General features: G+C 44.4%; 2 protein-coding genes across 4 annotated transcripts in view; both read left to right on the forward strand.

Moving 5' to 3' along the window:
- Positions 1–2,019: 2,019 nt before the first annotated feature.
- The window catches only part of LOC143270811 (uncharacterized), a 38,099-nt gene continuing 20,131 nt past the window's right edge, over positions 2,020–19,987 (forward strand). Inside the window, exons 1-4 of one of the 3 annotated variants that reach the window (XM_076561934.1) lie at positions 2,023–2,193; positions 2,372–2,786; positions 3,407–3,452; positions 4,648–4,895. In XM_076561934.1, the coding sequence (XP_076418049.1) occupies positions 2,151–2,193; positions 2,372–2,786; positions 3,407–3,452; positions 4,648–4,743 (600 nt within the window). In that variant the 5' untranslated portion in view covers positions 2,023–2,150 and the 3' untranslated portion in view covers positions 4,744–4,895. Of the gene's footprint in view, positions 2,787–3,406; positions 3,453–4,647; positions 4,896–19,987 lie in introns of those variants that run through there. The other 2 variants (XM_076561932.1, XM_076561933.1) reach the window with 2 other exon arrangements.
- Positions 14,164–17,767, forward strand: LOC143270851 (uncharacterized). Its single transcript, XM_076562022.1, has 3 exons — positions 14,164–14,651; positions 15,518–15,563; positions 17,534–17,767. Exons 1-3 carry the CDS (start codon positions 14,290–14,292, stop codon positions 17,651–17,653), a joined length of 528 nt encoding a protein of 175 aa, XP_076418137.1. The 5' UTR covers positions 14,164–14,289; the 3' UTR covers positions 17,654–17,767.

Below are 19,987 nucleotides of genomic sequence, written 5' to 3' on the forward strand. Positions count from 1 at the left end.
TGTAGGAATGGGCAACTAGATATCAGCAGGCAAGCAGTAGACATCCTAAGGAGTCAACAGAGTGGAGTCCCTTCCCCAGGTCCAAGATGGGGACAGCAGAGTCAAGAGGACCAAGGGTAAAGGCAGAGACAGGTGCTGGTTTCCAGACTCACATAGATAACAGATTGGAGCATTGCAGGCCTTGGTGTTTACCTGTGTTAGCTACTCCCATAGTGCACCCCACAGCTCCTCTGGGTTACACAGCAAGCATCCATCTTTTAGGGTGCTGAGTCACCCATCAGAGAGGAATATCCCTCTGCATCACTCTTTGCGAAGCCCTGGGAGCAAACTTCCAGAAATAAAATAACACACCGAGTGTCCTGTGAGCTCTGTAGAAAGGGGAGGAAATGAACAGTCTCTGGGGCACCCTGAATGCATGATTGCTTCCTGCTTCAAACCAACCCTGTGAACAGCACATTGGGAAATTTATCTCAGAATCCGGGGTTGGTATGGATGCAGGAGCTAGGTATTTGTCCTTAGTGAGGAAAAAGCACTCACGTTCAAATTTGTAAGTTGCTCGCATATGTTGCAGGGATGGGAGGGCTAAAAGGAGTGTTGGTTTGAAACAGCCAAGCCAGGAACACTGAAGATGAGACACAAAGAGTTTCTGCGATCAGTAGGACAGTCAAGCTGTCTCACACTGATAAAGACAGGGCTCCCAGCTAGTGTGGGCAGTCCAACCAGGCCACCAAGTTCCTCAGGAAAGCACACATGGCACTATTGGCTCCATATATAGCCTAGCTTCTCCAGCAGCTAATTGTGAGAGGGAGTAAAGTCTGTGTCAAAGAAAGCCTCCCATTTCAGTGTTTCAGGGAAGCCTTTCACAACGACCCAGGAGATAAGGAGAAGAGGAAGGACAGTTGCAGCTGCTTCTTGGTGACTGAGACGAAAGAGAGCTGAGGATAATTAAAAGCACCTGGGACAGCTGAGATGTCAGAGGACACATGACCACCCAGTGTCTAATGGTGACCAGACAGTCAAGGCCCACAACTCACAAAGCCCTAGTCAGGGATGGACAAAGGGGCCTGTGGTGGTGGTGGGGTGGTTGAGCCACCCCTGACTAGGTGGGAAATAGGTGAACAGAGCATGATCATCTCCTTGGTGTGGGCTAGACCATGTGGACCGTGGGACCTCCAGTGTCTCAACCTATGCTATCCCAGAGAAATAAACCATCTCCTAACAATTATCTCAGCCATTGTCAAGACTCTGCCATGATCCTATTAAAAACAAAAACCATGAAATGACAGAGCTCAGTGGCTCTTTTAAATTTTGGGAATGTCACCTACTCTGGGGAGTCTAACTTTTCCTCAGTTCTGTCCTTTCCTGCAATTATTCTTTGTAGAGCTGAATCCAGAATTGCTTACTCCTCCTGTCTTTCACCTTCACAGCTGTGGGACAGGTTTTGAGCCAGTACCTAGGGTCGATCTTTGATGTCCTCAGGTATCTGAGTCACCCTAGGAACTTGGTCAAGCACAGCTAGGCAGAGCAAAGTGTCCACCATCAGAATGAGCTTGTGAATACCAGTGGAATTCAGCCCTGTTGGGAGCACAGTCTCTCAGGAGGATCTTGCCCTGGCCTACCCACATATTTGCCATCATACAAGGCTCTTCAAGACAGCACATCCAAGATTGGGGCGTTTTGTTTGAAGGACTTTTCCATAATTTAAAAAAGTGATTTATCTGGTCTCAAGGGCCTGCTGAGTTTGAGAAGGTCTTTGTGTTACTCCCTGTGACTGAATTTGAACAGTCCAGCCTTATCCAAAACTAGGGCTGTCAGCTAAGGAGAAAACCAGAGCCACAGGTTCCGCACCCCCACCACACACACTCACTGCATTTTTAAAAATACTCCCTGCTCTTTCAGCCCTAATGTGCTTCAGGCTAGACACCTCAGAGGACAAGCCGACAGCTACTGAGCCTGTGCAGGCCAGAATGTGATTGGACACATTGTAATTACGTTGAGTGTCCAGAAGACAAGTTTTCTGGGTCAAGAATCAGAGCTGTACCTGTGACTCCAGACAGTGAGGACGTGGCTATAAAGCTTCGGAACTCGGGTCTGATTGAAAGATTCCCTGCACAGAGACTCGCCAGGGCTGCAGCCAGTGTTTCAACAGGATGCTGAGTACAGGAGCTGATGAGCAACAGGAAAAACAGCATGGTCAGTAAAATGGTTCTGACTGGACTTGGGCAAAATCCGGGAAGCAAATCTGTTGGAAAGGCCAGTGGCCATGTACTTCGATTACCCGGCGCTGCCCGTGGCCCCTCTCTAGGCTTTCCAAATATCCATGGCCAAGATGCTCAGATCTTTATCTTTGTGTTTTTCTCACACAATGCAGTGGTCCTGAAGCCTGGAGAGAAAGGAGGCAATAGAGGGCTTGTACAGAGCAAGCTTGCTCAGGGTGAGCTTGATCAGGGCGAACTTGCTCCAAGCAAGCCTGCTCAAGAAGAGCTTGCTCAGTCCGGTCTTGCTCAGGAAGCCACAGGAGTGGTAGAGGAGGGAGAAAACAAAGAAGAAATGGAAGGAGCACATGCTGGTGATTGTAGTTCTGGCCCCATGGACAAGGGGATCCAGGCAGAAGGTGGCCATGGCAGCAGTGTTCAACAGCAGCCTCAGCAAGAGGTGGCAATGTCTGAGGGCACCAAGAGTCTCCAGGCTGGGGATTTCCAGAGCCACACCAGATTCACCCAGTCTCAGCTGCAGGACCTGGAGCATCTTTTCGAAGAGAATCACTTCCCCAGCTTTCAAGTAAGGTAAGCAGAATGCCCTGCTAGGCGCCTGGTTTTCAGGTAGTGCATCCAGGCTGTCCTTTGGTGCTCCCTGAACCCCTCATTTCCTCTAGAAACAAATACACCATGTCTGGACCCTCCAGTAGAAATTGGATTCTGTAGTAAGGGGATGTGCCCTTGTCCAACTGGAAAGACTGTGTTCTGTTGCCTGTTTAAGTGGCACTTGAATGGGAAATTTAGACAGTGCTTTTTCTAAATAAGTCTCTGTAAGAATGAGTGAGAAGCCTGAGGTGTGGCTGGGAAAATGCAGGAGGGATTCCAGCTCAGATTAAAATTTGACTAACAGTTTACATCGTGGAGGCTCTCTTAATGAAGCTTTACATGTTAAGTACATGGGCAACATACCTGTGTTTGGGGGGGTACACTTAATTTTGATCCCTGAAAGAAACATGTTACAAAATAAGTTGCAAAATAGTTGTGAGGATTACTGTATGTGGGGCAGTTGGAGTATGTGTTTGTGTGTGTGTGTATGTATGTGTGTGTCTGTGTGTGTGAGCACGCACACATTTAAAAGGAATCAGAATATGTCCTTATATAGTTTGTTTCCACCACAAGGCCTAAATATTGGAATCTTTTCACTTCAGGAAGGCTCTTGCAAGATCTATGGGTGTGACAGAAGAAGATGTGCAGGTCAGTATTTAAAAAAAAATGTTTTGGAAGGGCTCCACATCTTGTGATGTAGTAGTTTTCTAGAGGATAATTATAGCAGAAGAGTGGGACCCTGAAGTTGTATCCCAAGGACGCCAGACAAGTCCACAGCCGGGCTAGGCTCAAGATGATGAAAGACCTCCATTTTCTCAGGCAGGAAATGCCAACCTGGACACCTGAAACCTCAGATGCCAAGGTGGTTTGTCTGTCCCTTGGAGGACATAGTGTGTTCTCCATGACCTTCTGAAGGCTGTGCAGCCTGCATGCCTCACTTAAGTGAAGAGACCATGTTCTTGCCCACTTTCAATACTTTCACTCTGTGTGTGTCAGAAAAACTTTTCTCAGACTTGTTTTGTTCTAGTCTGCAAATGTCACATGCCTGGCTTAGTTCTCAATCAATACTGGGACCAGGAAGCTCAAATGTCCCATAGACCTTTTACCTGTCTTTTGTTGGTTACGTATGTGAACTGTGCTCACCATTACAATCAGCCCTGGCTTTTCCAGACCACATGCCCACAAGGGAAAAGGCCTATAGATAGTAAGCTTGGAGGCTAGGGAGGAAGCATAGAACAGGAAGAAGTGCTCTTTGTCTCATAAAATGTGCATTCTGGGTACTCACAAAAGGCTATCACCATGGAGCCTTTCACAGACAGCTTTGAGCCTTGAGATAGTTCGCCGGGGTTTTTGATACTTTTCAGCACACAGCAGGGACCAGGAACAACCCACGCACTAGATCTGCATTCTATTCTGAACAAATGCATTAAAAATATCAATTGATGCAGAGAAGGGGCAATATTCTACGTCTGTCCCATAGCTGAAGGACTGTGTGTGGTGGTACATGTCATAAGGTGCTTCATGAGGGTGTTTTGACTGTTTCCATGAGAACAAAAACCTGTTGCTTCCAGCATTCTGAACAATCAGTACACACTTGAGGTAAGTCTTCAATCTTTCTTGGGGTTAGATAGATAAACAGTTCCTGGGCAATCAGAAATGTGGTGCTTTTCTAGGGGAGTAGCTCTGTCCTGGAGCACATACCTAGCACACTCTGGCCCAGGGATGGAATCCATATATGTTTTAAAATGTTAGTAAAATTGAGCAAGTATACATGGTTACAGGATGTGTTCTTCAGTGGTGGTACAGTTCAGTGTACTAAAGCAACCCTTTCTTCTGCTTGAAGGATTGGTTTAGGACCAGGAGAGCTATTTTCAGAAGAAGCAATAGAATGGTGGTGCTGATCGATGCACCACCTGGTCCCCAAAGCAACGATCCTTGAAGATTTTGGAGCAGCGCATGAGTGCCACCACTGTTGTGAGCCAGATGACCTGGAACCTGGCCTTGCACCCAGTGTCTCGGCCACACATGCTGGCCATGACATCCTTTTCTTCCCTGCAATTATCTCAGCAATAAAGAGGTGGATTCTCAGTATGTTGGTTCTATTTTTTTCAGGATACTAAAATATGGGTATAAGTATTTGAACCATAGTTGCGTATTACAGAAATGGCATTTATGGCAGAAGGAGTCACTGGCAAACTGTGGTCACTATGCCTTGCTGAGTGAGAAAGATTTACAGGTGCTATGCTGCTTCATGCTGACTCCACATGGTTCTCTGTCCCCTTATCATGGTCTTGTCAACTCACTCCACCTCTGTGGAACAATTATTTCTAATGTCAGGTGGGGCAAGTCCCTGGTACAGGACACTGTGTTTCTTCTATTCATGCTGTTCCCACCCACAGTCAGGGTGCCAGTCCCAATAGCCAGAAGAACGAGCATCCACCTCAGAAGCCATTTCCTGAGAGCATAGGGAGCACCAAGGCTGTGCAGCTTTGTGATCTGTGTACAGCATATGTCACATCTGGTGCCCCGAGTACAGTGTGTGTCAGTAACAGTGCCTGGTGTACAGCCTGTGCCAGGTCCAGTGCCCCAGGTACAGCCTATGCCGGTTCCTGTGCCCCAGGTACAGCCTGTGCCTGTTACTGTGCCCCAGGTACAGCCTGTGCCTGTTCCTGTGCCCCAGGTACAGCCTGTGCCTGTTACTGTGAGCATGTACAGCCTGTGCCATTACAGGACCGCATGTCCAGCCTGTGTCAGTTCTGACACCCAGTGCACAGTCCATTCCAGTTACCGTGCCCAAAATGCAGCCTGGGGGTCCTGCCGCTGCCTCTGTGACAGGGCTACAGCTGCAGGAGTTGGAACACCTTTTCCAGAGAAATCACGATCCAGTGCTGAAGAAGGGTAAGCACCTTGTGTGGCTTCAAGTCCTTTCATAGGGAACAAGCTGGTACAGAGAGGCCTCTGTCTCCTGGCAGCTGTCCTTCTTGTCTTCATTCACTGAAAAGTTCAGATCACATTTTGAAGTTTTGTTTTGTCTTGCATGAGTGTGTGGGGGGATGAGAAGAGCCTTGTCTCACATTGGGAGGTCAGAGGACAGCTGGAAGGACTTGGTTCTCTCCTTCCAGGAAGTGGGTCCTGGTCTCAAAATCATCTCCTCAGGTTGGCAGGCAGGCATGTTCATCTGCTGGCCATTTTGTCTGCCTCCATTTTGCCCTCCAGAACTAAAGCCACCCACACATTCCAGCCTGCAAGACCCCTGCCTTGCTGTCCTATGGTTCCACACAGGAGTGCGAGCCATGTAAACTGGGAGTGGAGTTGTTCTCATGTAGTTTTTAGGTGGAACAAGTAGAAATGTTTTGCTGGAGAAGCCTGAGTTGTGGTTGGGATAATTCAGGGTACCACAATGCCTTTGTTTATAATGTTGATACATTTGTATCCTTCCCCTCCCTCCTCCTCTCCTCACATGGATCAGTCTCGTCTCATCCACTCTGGACTCTGCCAGATGTCCCTGCCTCTGGTTAGGCTCTCCCACAAATCTATTATAGACTTTTCTTTCACTACACTAGGTGCAAGTCATGTTCCTACTTCTTTATGTCCTTTTTACATTCAGTATTTAAATAAATATATATGTATGAGTACATTCAAGTCCTTTAATGCTGGTATCCTTTAGATTTTCTATGGAGCAGTCCTAGGGTTATGGCCATTAAAGGATTCAAATTAGTGTAACTGCGGGTTCCATGATCCTAAAATGTTTGAAATACTGAAAAGTAAGCATGGATTCTATCCATACAGGAGTAATTTGGGTGTGTGGATAGTGGACAGGCAGAACCCGGCACTGATAATGTTGATGTAAGCTTGGTTAAACAGAGACTGATGGGAATGGGAAAGCATAGAGTCCAAATGCCTGGTCCCTCTGCTGTTTGAAGCATCTGGAGAGGCCACATATATAAGGACACCCAGCTTTGTAATTATTTGAAGCACGCTGGTGCATCTGCCTGAAAATCCTGCTCACTTCCCTCAGGATAAATAACTGTAGGAAGGGGGGAAGGGCATGCAATGTTTGGACATTTGTGCAGGGATTGTTCTGCAGTACTGGGGTGGAAACCAGAGCCTCCCACATTCTAGGCAAGCAGTGGACTCTGTCCCAGCCCCTCAGCCTCACACAGCACTAGAGTAGGGAGACAGCAGGTTCTTCTGTGCAATCTAAATTATAGAGAGCAGCTAATGTCACAGGATGTCTTTTCTGATTATATCCTGATTACCCTACTGAACAAATCCCTCTCCCTCTCATTGCAGAGATGGTTCAGGAAGAGGAGAGAACAGATCTGGTGAGGGAAGAATCTGCCAGGACTTAGCATTGCTCCTCCTGGGACACGCTCCACCTCAATCTAAAGATTGTGCAGGTGCCCCACTGTGTCAGCCTTGACCAGGATCCACTTGCAGATGCATTTGTGTCTTCCACCCACATGTTGTTACATCTTTCTTCCCTAAGAAACTGTATTTGAAATAAATGGTCTTTCTTCATGTGTCTTCTGCATTAGTATGGTATGTATGACAGTTATCAAGGAAATGCCATTTAAAGAAAATGACAAGGTCTCCTTCTGTGGGGGGGGCATCACAGAGTAAGCATCAGTAGACATTTATGTCAAGGGAGTTTGTCAAGGGGTGTGTACATTGACCCATGACTTCTCCTGTCCTCCATCATAGTTTTTTTCATGCTCACCCTGACCATGTTGTACCACACATGGGCAAGAGGGACATTGAAAATCTCTAGGGAGGTGGTGTTTATCCAGACAGAGATGGTTCTGGCCATAACTGGGATTTCATACCAACCATAGAATCTGAGAGAACCATTTTTGTCTGTTTCTCTTTATATTGTTTTGGTTTTTCTTTTCTTTTTCCAGTGGACAAAGTGTCTGTTGTGGTGACAAGTTTTTTTGTCAAGTAGCCAGAAGCTAGACTCATCTAGAAAGAGGGATTCTCCATTGGAAATAGGCTCCATTCAGTAAGCAATTCTGAGGAGCATTTTCTGGATTAATGATTGACATGGAAGGTTCCCTCCCACTGTGGGTGGAGCCACCCCAGTTCAGGACATCCTGGAGTGTATTGGAAAGCAGGCTGAAGAAGCCAAGAGGAGCAAGCCAGTAAGCAACATCTCTACACAGCTTCTGCCTCAGTTCCTGCCTCCAGTTCCTACCCTGACTTCTCTCAGTGATAGACTGTAAGCTCTGAGAGGAAATAAACCCTTTCCTCCACGGTTTGCTTTAGTTCCTATGTTTTTTTACAGAAGCAGAAAGCCAACTAAAGCCAACTAAATAAAAGAAATGGACTGATAGAATCTCTCCTCCCTCAATTTCTCCCAAGTCCCCTCCTTCCAACTCCTTCCATGCCTTCCCCCACTACTCTCACATTAATTGCCTCTTTTCACTTACTCTTCTACATATAGACATATATGTATGAACAACTGTGTGAATATGGCCTGCTAAATCGGCTTTAGTTGTTTGTGTGTATATGATTTCAGGGCTGCTCCTTTGCCTTGACTAACCACTTAGAGGGCTCATCCCTGGGAGAGGTCAATTCCCCCTCTTTCTGTAGTCACTACTTGCCCACAGTTCTCTGTCTAGGAACAAAATAAAGCTCAGACTGAAAATCCCAGTACATAGTGTCTCTCCTTCCATGGACACTTTACCATCTCTCCATTATCTTGTCTGGTGATATGGGCAAATGTTCAGATCTCATTTATGCAGCCAGTTCTGTGAGTGACTGTTTCACAGCAGACATCCTGGTATTGAGGCTATTAAAATCTTTCAGCCCCTCTCTTCCCCTGCATTTCCTGAGTCATAGATGCAGGAACTGTGATGTAGATGTAGGCACTTGGGCTGTGCTCCCCATGAGCCAATGTTCTCTGCATCCTGCCCAAGTGTGGCTTCTCTGATGGTCTCCCTTTGCTGTAGACAGAGGGTTCTCTGACTAGGGGTGGTAGTCACACTTATATAAGGATAAGATTAATAATGCGGTTTGAATTATTCCAGTCTATCATCGTGGCAATTGTAAATTCTCTTCTAAGATACATAACCTCACTAGCCAGCCATGGGACGTTGTCTAGGTTTCTAGGATGAGGGATGATTTTCCTCCTGTGGAGTAGGTCTTAAAAGTCCAAATAGACACCTGTTGGTTACCACCAACCTGGGAGTGTCTCTTCTGACACCTCTCTGGATATTTGGTCGTTGTTGTACTAACCGGAGCTGTTGTTGGGTATTACTGGCACTGGAGGGGAGGGCAGGAAATCCACTGGAATGAACCAGCTCACTATTAATAAAAAGTGTGTTATATCATGCTGCTTCCATTCTAAAATGGCAGAAAAAATACAACCTTAAATCAGCAATAAATAGTTAAGGATCAGAAGCAAAGAACAAGAAGGAAAAGACATGCAGAATAAAGTTAATCACAAACTGCTTTCTGGGAAAATGTAAACATGGTTGAGAAATTAAATACAGTTAAGTTGTTGGAACAATCAAAACAAGACAAAGAATGCATCAGTGGGAATCCAAGACACTCAACACCCTGAGAGATCCATGACAACAGCATAGAAGGAGAAGAATCAAGTTAAAGGTGTAAAATTTTTTTTAAATTAAATGAATTTTATTCCATAAAGTCCAATAATATTTTTTACAAAAGCTCATCAAACACTTTCAATTTTCTTATAATAAATTTTTAAAAGGCAAAATCATGGGAGGAGACATTGTAGGGATCTTGCAAAGCAGCAGAGTTAGTACATTAAAAGTTAGTATATGAAGTTACTTAGTCAGAATATTTTACTAGTAAGCAATGGTAGCTGAATTGTCTAGTTTCTCTCTCTTTTGTAATTCCCTTAATAAAATTATATTTTATTAATGACAGCAGCCTGGAAATATGTGATTTTCTTTTTTTTTTTATGGGTGTGGAAGTCAGAGGTTGATGTCCTATGTTTTCTTTTCTTTTTTTTTTCAATTCCTTTTTTTATTATTATTTTACAACACCATTCAGTTCAACATAATAGCCACAGATTCCCCTGTTCTCCCCCTCTCGCCCCCCCTCCCCCCAGCCCACCCCCCATTCCCACCTCCTCCAGATCAAGGTCTCCCCCGAGTACCGGGGTCCACCTGGTAGACTCAGTCCAGGCAGGTCCATTCCCCGCCTCCCAGACCGAGCCAAGTGTCCCTGCATAAGTCCCAGGATTCAAACAGCCAACTCATGCAATGAGCCCAGGATCCGGCACCAATGCACACCTGCCTCCCAAACAGATCAAGCCAAATGACTGTCTCACGCATTCAGGGGGCCTGATCCAGTTGGGGGCCCCTCAGCCTTTGGTTCATAGATCCTGTGCTTCCATTCATTTGGTTATTTGTCCCAGTGCTTTATCCAACCTTGGCTTCAACAATTCTCGCTCATATAAACCCTCTTCTTTCTCACTAATTAGACTCCCAGTGCTCCACCAGGGGCCCAGCTGTGGATGTCTGCATTCAGATTCCTCAGTCCTTGGATGGGGTTTATGGCACAACTATCAGGGTGTCTGGCCATTCCATCACCAGAGTAGGTCAGTTCCTGCCGTCTCGCGACCATTGCCAGCAGTCTTTTGCGGGGGTATCTTTGTGGATCTCCGTGAGCCTCCCTAGCTCTCTGCTTCCTCCCCTTCTCACCTTCTCATGTGGTCTTCATTTACCATGGTCTCCTATTCCTTGTTCTCCCTCTCTTTTCTTGATACAGCTAGGATCTCCCACTCTCTTTCCCTTGACCGTAGCCCTTCATTGTTCCCACTCATGACCAGGCTGTTCATGTAGATCTCTTCCATTTCTCCTTGTCTTTTTTGGGGGTCCCGTTTTCCAGGTAGCCTCACTGGTGATGTGAGTAGCAGTCCAGTCATCCTTGTTCCACATCTAGCATCTTCCTATGAGTGAGTACATACCATATTTGTCTTTCTGAGTCTGGGTTACCTCACTCAGGATGATTTTTTCTAGATCCATCCATTTGCCTGCAAACTGTATGATGTCATTGTTTTTCTCTGCTGAGTAGTATTCCATTGTGTATATGTGCCACAATTTATTTATCCATTCTTCAGTTGAAGGGCATCTAGGTTGTTTCCAGGTTTTGGCTATTACAAACTTAAGTCCAAGTGGATCAAAGACCTCAACATAAATCCAGCTACTCTGAACCTGCTAGAAGAGAAAGTAGGAAATAGTCTTGAATGCATTGGCATAGGAGATCACTTCCTAAATATAACACCAGTAGCGCAGACACTGAGACAAACAATCAATCAATGGGACCTCTTGAAACTGAGAAGCTTTTGTAGAGCAAAGGATACGGTCGAAAAGGCAAAGCGACAGCCTACAGAAGGGAAAAGATCTTCACCAACCCCACATGTGACAGAGGGCTGATATCCAGAATATATAAGGAACTCAAGAAATTAGACATCAAAACGACCAACAGTCCAGTTGAGAAATGGGCTTTAGAATTAAACAGAGAATTCTCAACAGAGGAAACCCAAATGACTGAAAGACATTTAAGGAATTGCTCAACATCCCTAATCATCAGGGAAATGCAAATCAAAACAACTCTGAGATACCACCTTACGCCTGTCAGAGTGGCTAAGATCAAAAACACTGAAGACACTTTATGCTGGAGAGGATGTGGAACTAGGGGAACTCTCCTCCACTGCTGGTGGGAATGCAAGCTTGTACAACCACTTGGGAAATCAATATGGCACTTTCTTAGAAAATTGGGAATCAATCTCCCCCAAGATCCAGCTATACCACTCCTGGGCATATACCCAAGAAATGCTCAATCATACCACAAGAGCACTTGTTCAGCTATGTTCATATCAGCATTGTTTGTAACAGCCAAAACCTGGAAGCAAAATATGTTTTTAAAACAACTCATAACAGAAAATTTCTCAGAACTGGAAAAAGAGAGGTAAATCCAGATGTGAAGTGCTTAGAACACCAGGAGACAGACCAGGAAAGAACTGGTCCTCCTCACAATTAGAACACTAAAGACACAGAACAAAGACAGCATCTCAGCAGCAGCCAGACACGCCATGTCCCATAGGGCAGAATGGCAGCCGATTATTCAGCTGCAACTTTACAGGCAGGAGGCCCGAGCAGATGCATTTCAATTCTGACTCAGTTGCCAACCCAGATGACTATAGCTAGCAATACGGTCTGTTGTAACTGAAAGGAAAATAAACACACTCCATGGTTTAAAAAAAAAATAGGCTAAAGGAATGCATGAGCACTAAGCTAGCTCCATAGAAAATACTTACAGGAATCTTTTGGACTGAAGAGGAAAACAAATTTCTCTACAAATCCACAGCAAAGAATAAACCACACTATGATCATAGTTCAGCAAGAGGGGAAAAGAAAAAAAACCTACAAAATTAACAAATCACAGGAATTAACACCTACTTTTCAACAATAACTGAGTACTAATGGTCTCAATTCCACAACCAAACTACAGGGGCTCCCACACCCCTGGGCTCTTTGAACACCTGCAATCACATGCACAGACCTACATATAGGCATGGGCGCACACAATTGAAAATAAAAATAAATCATCAGGAAAACGAGCACAGACTAGTAGATTGCATCAAGTGACAGGAAACATCTACTTGCTGCCTCCAAGAAGCAGAGGTCACAATAAGAGGCAGATGTCACCCTAGGGTGAAAGAATGGAAAAAGATCCGAGTAAATGGGCCTAGGAAACAAGCAGGTAACACTGTTCCAATAGCTAAAGAAAGAGACTTCCAACCAAAACTAGTGAGAAAATATAAAGAGAGTCACTACATATGGACTAACGGAATGTAAGAGGACTTTATGATTCTAAAAGTATGCCTCAAGCAGGTGCACCTGATTTCCTAACAAATAATATTAGATTCAAGCCAGATTAACTCTAGGCCAATACTGGTGGGTGACTTTAATACCTAATTCTCACCAATTGATATGTCTCCCTAACAAAAAATAAACAGAAATATGCAAATTAAAAGATATTATAAATCAAATGGCCTTAACAGACATCTACAGACTATTCCATCCAAACTCTGCAGAATACACATTTTTCCCATGGAACTTTCTCCAAAATAGATCACATATTCTGAGACAAAGCAAGTCTCAACAACTACAGGAAAGCAATTCCTTGTAGTTTACCTGATCACAATGGAATGAAACTACGGAGGTGGTGGCGCACCCTTTCAATCCCAACGCCCAGGAGGCAGAGGCAGAGCGATCTCTGTGAGTTTGTGGTCGGCCAGGTCTACAAAGTGACTTCCCAGACAGCCAGGACTGTTACACAGAGAAACCCTGTTCCAAAACACAACAACAAAAAAGCCAGAGAGTGCAAATAAATGATACATAGGAGAGCCCTGGAAAATGAAGCATAAGCCAAACCCCAAATCAGGAGATGAAAAGAAATCAAGATCAACACAGGAATTATTTAAATGGAAACAAAAATAACAATAAAGAATCAATGTAACTAGAACTTGGTTCTTTGAAAAGTATGAGTAGGCAGACTAATCAAAAGACAAAGATAAGGATATTAGAGACTCAGATTAAGGGACTGCATCAACATCCTCAGTGATAAGAACTGAGGCAAATATTACATGGGGAATTTAACAGATATTATGAAGCTATTATAATCGGATGTAATTATTTCTTAAGCAGATCATTTGTCTTTTGAGGGGACAAAGTGTCTTTTGTTTGGTTTTCGGCAGTGCCATTAACTAGAATTATATTCAAACCCAGTTCCAAGATCTTGATGTTGAGCATGAAGAAGAATGTCTAGCAAGCATTCAGTGTACTAACAGGCACTCTTGAACTATTAGCCACTAATCTGATCATGTCCACTTAGTTCTAAGCCCATTCTCTGAACAGCAGTGGTAGGTGGAGGGTGAGGTCCACAGAAATTTTCTACATGTTCACGCAAGGGTCCTGTGGTCTGTGTGTGTTCCCACCTTTCTCCCATACTCTATTCCCCAATTATCTTGCAATGCTACACAATTCATCCTTCAGTGTCATCTTTACAACCTAGGAGGCACAGGCAGTGTGCATTGCAGGCTAAAACTCATTCTACATGCATGCCCTGGAAGCAAGGTTTAACTTCACACAACCTTTCACAAGCCTGTTCACAGTGGCTCCCTCAGTTCCTCATCTTTGGGCCAAACCCACCATTTGTGCACCAAAGCAAATACCACCTACCTCCGCAAGAGGTCATAAAGCCCAGAGCAGTCAGTCAGGGAGGGAAAAGCCTATGGCTCCCATCTGCAGAGGAGCGTGTTGAGGTCAACCTGGAGGAATGTGGAGATGTGTGGAGCATGCGCAGAAGGACGCATTGACGTCACCCTTTCCTCAGGCATTCCCTTAATGACCCATCAGTAGTAGAGACTGACCGAACAATAGGCCTTGAGTGTGGGCATTCCTGGGGCCCCACTTCTCTCTGTGGCTTCGGCCCACTACTAGTCATGGCTAGCAAGAATGAGAATGGTGAGGAGATAGCTGAGGTCTCCACCTTAGAGGCTACCATGGCGATGGTGGGTGGCAACCCTAGTGGAGGTGACGGCTGCTGCGAAGTTGAACTAAATAACGGGGGCCGCCAGGTCCGTGAGGGCCAAAACAACTCTGAGGAGGGCAGTATGGACCCGAAATCCTCTTCGTCAGAGCATCACCAGGAGGAGCCAAGGCCCTCAACCGAGCCAGTGATTAGGATTCCCAGGCGCCGTTCCTCACAAAGGCGGCGGCGAACAACATTCAAATTCACACTGTGGCAGGTGGAGGAAATGGAAAAATTGTTCAAAGAAACCAAGTACCCACATGCGCTGGCCAGGTATGTGTCTGGCACCAGGAGCTATCCCCAACCTCCCTGTTGTCTCAGGTTGAGATGTCCTTTTGTTCTTCTAGGCCCTGGTTTCCTATCATCCCTCCCTAAGCCACTGCTGTCTTCTCCATCTGTGTTGGGTACAGGAGGGTGCCTTGTGTAGGTGTAAAAGTCAGTATTAGCGTGTAGTGTTGACTCGAAACAAGTGTACATAGTCAGCACCACGAGTTTCCTGTCATATTTTAATTTCTGTAAAATATAGAAACATGACTACAGTGTGCCAAAATACTCACTAGTGTAAAGTTCACCAGTGTTAAGGATTTACACTTTGTTGGGTGACCTCCTCACCAGTAGCCTGGTCATCTTTTCAGGGACTGTGTCCCTATCCATCAACTCCTTTCGGTTTCCCTTTCCCTTCCCCTGGTGCTGTTTTTTAATTTAGTACAATTTGCTCACTGCATACTTTGGCATTTATAATTAAATTTTTTTTTTTTTTTTTTTTTTTGGTTTTTCGAAACAGGGTTTCTCTGTATAGCTTTGCGCCTTTCCTGGAACTCACTTGGTAGCCCAGGCTGGCCTCGAACTCACAGAGATCCGCCTGCCTCTGCCTCCCGAGTGCTGGGATTAAAGGCGTGCGCCACCACCGCCCGGCTCTTATAATTAAATTTTAATAGTGTGTTAAAATTAAAATCTTTATTGTTTAGAAACTTTTATAAGAGGTGAAATCATTGGACAAGCAAGACTAGTTCTGAGAAAGAAAGTTAAATGGGGGTGTGAGGGAGGAAAGCAATATTTTAAAAGCATAGAAATCATTTATGACTTTGCAGTTCATGCAAACCATGGCATGCTAAACATTTGTGGTTTTGTTTCCATAGGAAAGAACTTGCACAAGTTTTGAATATTCCTGAAGTCAAAGTGAAGGTCAGTAAATCCAAGCAAAGACATTGAACAGTCAATCTACAGCCTTCCTCATGTCTTCAGAAGCCTTGTCCTAGGCATTTTTTTATTTAAGATTTTTTTCATTTTACATACCAAACACATTTCCCCCTCCTTCCCCATCACGTGCTCTCATCCCCATTTCCTCCCCAAACTCCCACATCCACTCCTCATAGGGGGTAAGGTCTCCATTGTGAGTCAACAAACCTGGCACATTCATTTGGGGCAGGACCAAGTCCCTCCTCAATGCATCAAGGCTGAACAAGGCATTGGGTTTTTGGGGATTTCCCTAGCACCAGGTTTCTCCCTAAACCCATAATGTCTCTCTCAAGATATCTCTTTCATTGTGCTCCCTTTCCATTCCTACTCCAGCTTGGACATCCAGATCCCTCATGCTCTTATCTCTCATCCCCTCCATTCTAACCCCTACCCAGTTTACAGAGATCATATTTATTTTCTCTTCCTGGGGTCATCCATGCATGTCCCTCTTTGGGACCTCCTCTTTACCTGACTTCTCTTGGGTTGTCGATTGTAGCCTCATTACTTTTTGCAAGAGAGGTTGATGCACTGCATCTCTAGAGATGTTGATACATTGCAGCTCTAGAGCCGGGTGCACTGCAGCTACTGAGAGAAGGTGGACACAAGGCACAAGAGAAAACACCCACGGTCTCCTGTTTGCAGAATCTTGAGTGTGACTCTCCAAAACCCTCACTTCTGATTTCCCCGTTCCTCTTACAAACGTAATAGGTAGGCTTTAGGAATCAAACAGGGGGAACTCTGACTTAATGTGAGCCCACATGAGTCAGCCACTGGGGCTTTATTTGAGTTCATGGAGGCATCAGGATGGTAGTAGGGCTTCTGGTCCTTTGGTTGGTCTTCTTTAGATTATAAATCCACATAATAGGCAGGGAGAGGAAGTACAAGAAGTCACAAATGTGCAGTTTGAGAACTTCCCAATAAAATGGCCCCTCATTCACTAGGAGTCTGAGAGGATGGTGACATGTCACAGGTAACTGTGACTGTATTTCCATAGCTAGACCATATTTAGTAAGAGCTGATTTATGACTATTTTCCTCACACTGTTGTGGACCATCCTACTCTTTACCTTTTGAAGAAAGGTGGGGTTTAGATGTCCTGTTGACGCAGCAGGGCCTAGTGTGCCCTCTGTGCTGGACAGGATTCTGGAAATATAGGTGAAGCAACGATATTATGCTTCGTCCTGCTCCTGGAGAACATTTTATAGCAAGAAAGAACATACTGTTCAGATTAACCATGGGTGGAAGTTACACTTTCTGCTGAACTCCTGGAGATGGCAAAGGTTTCAGTGTCCTGTATGTCATTTAGTTTAAGTTAGTCAACTTTCACAAACACTGGAGACTTCAATTTCAAACCATTGTCCAGGCCCTCTCTGCCTACAACCTTTTCGCTCTCCTGAAATTTCAAGCACCACAATCCCATTGGCACCCTTGAATGCTATTTTCTTTCTAACAATCTCCCATGCTTGTTTCTGTTGATTAACTACTTCATACTGAAGACTGCTTTTACAAACAGAAAGCTGTTCCCCTCCATAGGACTTTAAAATGTGCCAACATTTGGTGATCTACAATCTCTGCCCAAACAAGAGGAATGTATCACTAGTGAGGAGGGTATTCTACAGCTGATGATCAAATGTCAGAATGAAGACTTTCCTTTGCCCAGTTACCATATATTGAATTAACATCAAGGAACAAGTCGTAAGCTAAGCGTTCCATCCAATAAAAAAGAAACCACTGAAGTGTTTATACTGCTGGAAAAAGACAGAATCATGGCCTATTGCAGAAGTTGACACACAGCTGATATTTGATTTTATGATATGAATAGAAAGTCAGTGTTATATGTCTTAAAGTGGGTTTTTATCTCCTGGCTCTGGGGTGAAAGCCAATGCTAAATCCAATCCTGTCTTCCTCTGATTTCAGACATGGTTTGTCCATCGGAGAGCAGAAGAGAGGAAGAGTGAGAAGAGTGTAGTATTACAGAGCATCCCTTCTCGTATTGAAAAGGTCCTTATCCTTAGGGATAGGGACTCCTATCCCTAGAGTGCAATCTTTGTTGAGGAGCAAGAGCGAAATCTGGCGACGTATGTACTCAATGTACAGCTTCACTAAAATTCAGCACTCATGTTAACAATAAAATCATGAATTTCCAAGTTATTTAATTTCATATGCTTTCTGGGGTTTTGTAGTATATAGTTGTACACTCTTCAGGAAAAGCCATTTAAACAAAATGTCAACTTCTGTTTTTTGGGGGTGACATTTCGAAGTCATTAGTATTGCTTGCATAGATGACTATTCCCTACACATGTTAGTTGTGAAACAGTGGGTCTCTTAAGCCTTCTTGATTCAGGCTCACTTGATCTTTGAACAAGGGATTCAATAGCAACCCTGCAAATAAGGAATCTAAGGAGAAGGTGGGCACAGAAACTATTGATGGTGATGATTATTTTTTATTTGGGGAAGGGTCACAGCAATTCTTTCTTTTTTCTTTTAATGAAAATTGATGTTGAATAGGCGGGAGAGACAGAGGAGTGAAGTGGGCTTTTGTGTTTGCTTGGATGGTTGGTTAGTTGGGTGGTTGGTTTAGTTTGGTTTTTTTATTTTATTATTGGGGAGAGATGATGCAAGGGTGAAGGGAGGATAAGGAGGACTGGGAAATGAAAAGATTTAGGGTGCATGATGTGAAATTCACAAAGAATAAAGATTGTGTGTGTGTGTGTATGTGTGTGTGTGTGTTGAAAACATACAGGCATTTAAGGAATAATAATAAAATAAACAATAGCCAAGCTGTTATGGTACATGCCTTTAATCCCAGCCCTCAAGAGGCAGAAGCGGGCAGATCTCTATGAGTTCGAGGCCAGCCTGGTCTACAGTGTAAGTTCCAAGACCACCAGGACTACACATGAAACCCTGTCTTGAAAAACTCAAAATAAATAAATACATACATGCTTATATACATACATACATACATACATACATACATACATACATACATACATACATAGTGTCCCTGCATAGGCCCCAGGTTCCAAACAGCCAGCTCATGCACTGAGGACAGGTCCCAGTCCCACTGCCTGGGGACCTCCCAAATAGTTCAAGCTAAACAACTAACTATCTCACTTTTCTAGAGGGCCTGATCCAGTTGGGGGATCCTCAGCTATTGGTTCATAGTTCATGTGTTTCCACTAATTTGGCTCTTTGTCCCTGTGCTTTTTCCAATCTTGGTCTCAACAATTCTCACTCATACAATCCCTCCTCTTTCTCTCTGATTGGATTCCTGGACCTCCACCTGGGGCATGGCCATGGATCTCTGAATCTGCTTCCATCAGTCATTGGATGAGATTTTTAGCACAACACTTAGGGTGTTTGGCCATCCTATCACCAGAGTAGGTCCGTTCGTGCTTTCTCTCAACCATTGCCGGTAGTCTATTGTGAAGATATCTTTGTGGATTTCTGGGGACCGCTCTAGCACTTTACTTCTTCCTATTCCCATGGGGTTTTCATTTATCATGGTCCCTTTTTCCTTGTTCTCCCCTCTCTGTACTTGATACAGCTGGGATCTCCCGCTCCATAAGCTCTCTTTCCCTTGAACTTTGCCCTTCATTACACCCCCACGTTCAGTTTGCTCATGTAGATCTCATCCATTTCTCTGTCATTGGGTGACCCATGTATCTTTCTTGGGGTCCTGTTTTTGAGGGAGCCTCCCTTGAGTTGTGAGTAGCACTCTAGTCGTCCTTTGTTTTACATGTAGTATCCTCCTATGAGTTAGTACATACAATGTTTGTATTTCTGAGTCTGGGTTACCTCACTCAGGATGATTTTTTTCTAGATCCATCCATTTGCCTGCAAACCTCATGATGTCATTGATTTTCTCTGCTGAGTAGTACTCCATTGTGTATATGTACCACATTTTATTTATCCATTCTTTAGTTGAAGGGCATCTAGGTTGTTTCCACATTCTGGCTATTACAAACAATGCTGCTATAAACATAGCTGAGCATGTGCCGTTGTGGTATGATTGAGCATTCCTTGGGTATATGCCCAAGAGTGGTATAGCTGGGTCTTGGGGGAGATTGATTCCCAATTTTCTAAGAAAGCGCCATATTGTTTTCCAAAGTGGCTGTACAAGCTTGCATTCCCACCAATGGTGGAGGACAGTTCCCCTTGATCCATATCTTGTCCAGCATAAGCTGTCTTCCGTGTTTTTGATCTTAACCATTCTGACAGCTGATAGGTGGTATCTCAGAGTCATTTTAATTTGCATTTCCCTCATGATTAGGGATTTGAGAAATTCCTTATATGTCTCTCAGCTATTTGAGCTTCCTATGTTGAGAGTTCTATTTTTAGCTCTAGCGCATTTCTTAATTGGAATGTTGG

Source organism: Peromyscus maniculatus, chromosome X (genome assembly GCF_049852395.1).
Source record: "Peromyscus maniculatus bairdii isolate BWxNUB_F1_BW_parent chromosome X, HU_Pman_BW_mat_3.1, whole genome shotgun sequence".
Taxonomy (NCBI): Eukaryota; Metazoa; Chordata; class Mammalia; order Rodentia; family Cricetidae; genus Peromyscus; species Peromyscus maniculatus.